Here is a 5,536-nt window from a genome sequence, read left to right as displayed (position 1 = left end):
AGAAGATCATATATATATATATATATATATATATATATATATATATATATATATATAAAAGTCGTAGACGATTGCAAGATCCCAAATCGATAAGAAATTGATCAATTTTAATCAAATATTCTCCCTATATTTGACTGTGCTTGGTCGGTTTCCTACCAAGACTTAAGACTCCACGAATTCTATATAAACGAGCCTAAAATCTATCCAAAAGATAGGTTAGATTCTATGTAGTTTGCTTCTGTTAATTAATTAATTGGTATAGCAGACTAACAGCAAACACAACAACAAAATTTGTTGTCACATATTTACCGATCACCGGTTAAAAGTACTAGTGGCTTGCTAAATTAACAAAATTCTTTCTCTCAGTGTAACACGAATTAACAAATTGTTTCGGATTTGATGACAAATATTTGGAGTTTCGTGGATAATATCGGCAACATTAAGTATCAGTTACCATAATTGTTCTGCATTCTGAAATTCATTCTGGTAGATTAGATCTTTCATTCGTCTCCAAAGAAAAAAATCGATTGATGTGAGGTCGTTTTCGTTTCCCATTTAATGGGACTGTCCTGGCCTCTTCCAATTCAATGTAATCATGGAGAAATGTTCGCATAGGAAATCATTCTTAACGTGCATTTGTTTACATTTTGGAGATGAATAAAAGATCTTGTCTATGAAAAAAAGATGCAAGATTCAAATCGACGAACAAAAATAATGATTAAACATCATTTACTATGATTCTTATTTCCTTATACTTCAATATTCTGTTACTTCGAAACCATTCCGAAATCAGACAAATGTTATTAGACATTTTTGATTTGCTTTCATATGTTGAAGCTGCTGTAGCAGTTTATACACTATATACAGAAACACTCTATAAAGATCTCTAAATGATTATCATATAATTTAAAATGGTTAGATCCCATAGAAATAAATTTAAATTGTCAGTATCTTTTAAAATTAAATTAGAATATTTAAATATTTGTGTTGATATTTTCCCTCAAAATAATATATTATGTATAGTAATGCTTAATAATAATAATAATAATAATAATAATAATAATAATAATATGATACAATAATGCATTTCTAATTCAAATTTCAATAATAGTTTAATAGCAATTTTTATGTATTAAGTATAAATATATAACAATACTTTTTATATTTATTATTTTATATTGTTCGTGCGTGCGCGCGCGCGCGCGCGTGTGTGTGTGTGTGTGTGTGTGTGTGTGTGGTATGTATGTGTATGTACAAAGAGAATTCACGTTGTTTTAATTTAACAACAAAATTTATTATTATATTATTTAAAAATATTACATAAAATATTTAATGTATTAAAATGTATCATACTTAATATCACTCAATATTCATACGAAATCATCCGATAATATTGATATCAAGATTATAGGGCAGTCGAAAAGTTATTTCTATTTCTATAAGGAAAGAGATACGCACTGAAGAGTTTGGAAAGATTCCATTTTGAAAAGTGACAATGTATTGTCGAAAGCGCATCGAAAGATGAGAATCTGGGAAAATCGATAGAATTTCAAAGCAAGCATCCCTACTATTATTCGAACAGGCTGCGAAACCGCTCGCTCGCATTATTCACAAATTCTGCGCGAAGAAATCCTAGAGTCGAGTGAAGTTGATATCAAAAATTTAATTTTTAAAACTTCAAATTTAATAATAATTTTATAATAATAAAATTATATTTAATATATATATATATATATATATATATATTTACATCAGAATTCCTTTATTTAAAATGGATTCATAACAATGTTTAATATTATCAGCAGTTTTAAATATTTAATGTTCTATGTTCTATTAAATACTATTTATGCTTTGTATTAAAAAATGTAGAAGAGATAAAGATGATTCTGTCTCTTTATCACTCAAAGTACATTTAAGTTGATATAAAAGATTTATCTTTTTTTTATGAAGCTCTATATTAAACAAAGTTAAAACTGAACTACTTTGAAAAGAAGAGTAAAATATTTCTTTTTAAATAAAACACAAAGTACATGAAAGTTCATGGCTTCGATTTTGCTGAAACTTTTAACTCTTTTTTTGAGTGATACAACGAACCTTTTAGATAAATTTAATAGATATATCTGTGAAAAATAGTGTGTTCGCATTATATATCTTTTTTTTACTCTCTTTTTTTATTTATTTCAAATAATCAATAGTGAAATGTACATGGAAAAAAACAATTTTGTTAAAGTATCTTAAAATTTAGGTCGATACAAATCTATATCGAAAATAATTTTGTTTTTTGGATCATTAAAATAATTATATAGAATACTTAACTTAAGCATTAATGACAATGCCGTGCTGCAAAAAATTTTGACATTTTAGTAACTAGTTTGAATATCCTACGTAATTATTTTGATGGATATCAATAAAATTATTTTCAAATCTATATGTAAATCTATAGAAAATTTTTAGATATTTCAGCAAAACTGTCGTTTTCGTGTGTATCCAAAATTTGATAATTATCACTGTAAAAATCGCGAAATCATCTTATATTGCATCTTGATAAAATTCTCATGTTCCCATGTTTTATTCGCGAAATAATAAAAATATGTATGTCATCGCGAGTAGATAAAACACGATGACAAGTGTATCAAAATTCTCAATATTGACTACTGATCGTATCGCTGTAGCGCGAAAACGATGACAGGCAAAAAGCGAACGATTCTGAAATATCGTGATGAACTGCCGATGAAATTTACAGAAAGGTGGTTATCGCGATCGGCGAAAGTTCTCGTAAACGTTCCGATGAAGCGCGTAACATCTACTTCCGCCCGGCGAAACCAATTTTACTTTGAAGCTCCGAGTCACGCGGACAGGCGTCGATCAACGGAAATAGAATATATCGATTTCTTGTCTGGCTGAAATACTTTGCGTTTATACTTCTAACGCTACAAAAGATGCTTCAGTATAAGTTCTCTTTTTAAATCGTTTATCGCTATTCTGCAGCGATTCACTATCAAGTGACATCATTATAGATCTATTTCTGACAAACAGCTTTTTCCGCTTTACGTACATATATTTATACATATAAAATACACTCGGGATTTTAACACGAAAAACATTCGTATTAAAAAAAGCATGGTATAACCTACAAACCGTTATTATTGCATGATTAAATATTCTGAAAGTTCATAAACATGATATGTAAAATAACCCATTTCCAGTGCATATAATTCTAATGCTTCACAAATCTAATAAAATTTTTATTATCGAAAAACTGTAATTAAAGTATTTAACAACAATGTTTTTAATACTTAAAATAAATAATTAATTACTGTCTTTCAATATATTAAATTGACTAGTATCAAAATACGTCTTCGACAAATACGAACGGGATTGACGGGAATCGACGGGAATCGATTTCTTTCCTTATTAAATGGAAATATATAGGAATTCTTACCATGACGAGTATGTTGGCACCAGATGGCTTGACCTGTGTGCGAAAGTAATTGTGGGTGTCCACGATCTTTTGCCGTATCTTGCTGCTAGTGGTCCTTATTAAATTGATAGGGACTCTGTCACCGTACAATCGTGGTGCTGAAAACAAAAAGAAAATATTTCCTTTCAATAACCGACATCTGCCACCGACGAAGGCCTGAGTCCAATACAGCTGTGACTACTCATTTCCTCTTTGCGAGAGCAGCAAAGAGAAAATCTTGATCAAATCTTGCCGCAAGAGTGAAGATAATAACGTATTTTGCTCTCCAACAAAATATGTCAATCAAGATATAAAGAAATATGAGAATAAGAAAGAAAAAAAAGAGGATTCCATGTAACTGGATGCGGAAATTCATATTTGTGTGATTCATGATGTGCTTTTTATTGTAACTTCCTGTTTGTTCGCGACTTGTCATAAGGTTTCCAATCATTTCGGAAATTACTCGTATATCCAGTTGAAAAACGAAAAGTTTCGATGCTATTCCTGCTAACATGTGATACCTTTTTGAATTGTTTGATGATATCTAAATGTCTTATTGTTTCCGTAAAAATTGAATATGTTTTTCATTTTTTATTATCCAGATAGAAGTATCGAGAATTTATCGTACAATTTTAGATAGCAGTATTGTATGTTCAGAGCAATATTTTTGAGCAATCACAGATATCTTTCGAGATCGGCTTACCGTTGTTATGCGGTGAAACAAGCAATAGTAGTTTTCTTCAATCACGATGTGAAGTGATTCTCCGCATTCTTGCCCCGATCAAAATCGACTTTCCGCCTGCTCGTGATATATCAAGTAGCTCTCCGATCCTTTCAGGGACTATCATATAGGAATGTCCATGATAGGATAACGGTGAAAACGGAAACGTTATGATCGAATATTTTTTCAGACAGTTACGTGATACGTTCTTCGTATTCTGTATACAAAAGCTTACCTTACAAAGTTCCGTTTCTCAGATAGAGAATTCAGAATGCGCAAATATAGCTAAGTCGCGATAATTGTAATTAATGAAAGTAATTCATTGAAAGAGATAAACCATTCTCTTCACATAAATGTGATTTTTATTTGAGGATTAATATTTTTCTTATAACTGCTCATATAGTTACATTTATGTTAAATTTAATACATTTTATGTGTTCCAAATAGTTCAAATTTCTATATTAATTTAATACAAAAAATGAAAATGTTAGACATTAATGTAAATAATACGATGTAAAAAGTTAATAAAAATATATTACTGACAAAGTTTAGAAGCAAATTGTGAAAACATTTTAATAAAATTAGTATTATGATAAGTTAAATAAACGTTTGTTTTATTTTTTTATTTTAGAATCTAATCTTTTAAAATTATATTATTTTTACATTATTTTTTCATGCTCATAAATGTTATTTTAATGCTAAGAAATATTAAATATCAGTTTAACATAAAATATTCAAATAACACAGTTACATTATATTTAAACTTAAATTAACACTCGGATATGTTAAAAATTCAACACCAAAATTTTAACAAAGATCGTTTCAATACAAATATAAAATAATTTTTCTATGTATGAAAATTATTTATATAAAATTATAAAAACAATATTTACTGGGCTTGCTTCTGTGGATTTTTCGTGGTACAGCAGCTGGCAGCGCCAAAGCCACCAAGACAATTATCCAAAGCCACTTCATTGTCTGCATATATGAGCTGAAACATGAAATGAAGCCGTTTATATTCCAAGTGTTCTTACTACTAAATTCTGTTCTATTAATATACAAGGCGCAAAATTATTTAAACAAGAAAAATTACATTTTAAAACTTGGAAAGTATAGTGAACATTAAAAAATAAACTGAAAGTACCTTTAGAACTGTAAGACATCTTTCTTCATGCATTATATTACGAGCAATTGATATTATACAATTGTATTCGCAAATTTATTCGTTTGTCTTGATTATTTATTCGTTCATTAACTTTATTTTTAACGTAATACTTAATTCCCAAAAGATAATGTTGAAAATAAAAAAAAATATCAGAGAATAAATTCCAATGTTTTGCTAAAGGAAAATCGAC

The 5,536-nt window shown here is 28.7% G+C and overlaps 1 protein-coding gene across 1 annotated transcript in view; it reads right to left on the bottom strand.

The window, feature by feature from the left end:
- The window catches only part of LOC105627143 (cysteine-rich secretory protein 1-like), a 14,950-nt gene extending 9,785 nt beyond the window's left edge, over positions 1-5,165 (bottom strand). Inside the window, exons 1-2 of the mRNA XM_012208430.1 lie at positions 5,075-5,165; positions 3,443-3,579 (exon numbers count right to left, since the gene is read on the bottom strand). Of these exons, the coding sequence (XP_012063820.1) occupies positions 3,443-3,579; positions 5,075-5,165 (228 nt within the window). The remainder of the gene's footprint in view (positions 1-3,442; positions 3,580-5,074) is intronic.
- Between the last annotated feature and the right edge of the window lie 371 nt (positions 5,166-5,536).

Source organism: Atta cephalotes, assembly GCF_000143395.1.
Source record: "Atta cephalotes unplaced genomic scaffold scaffold00008, whole genome shotgun sequence".
Classification (NCBI taxonomy): domain Eukaryota; kingdom Metazoa; phylum Arthropoda; class Insecta; order Hymenoptera; family Formicidae; genus Atta; species Atta cephalotes.
The sequence above is the reverse complement of the archived record's forward strand: the minus strand, read 5'-3'. Positions and strand labels throughout refer to the sequence as shown.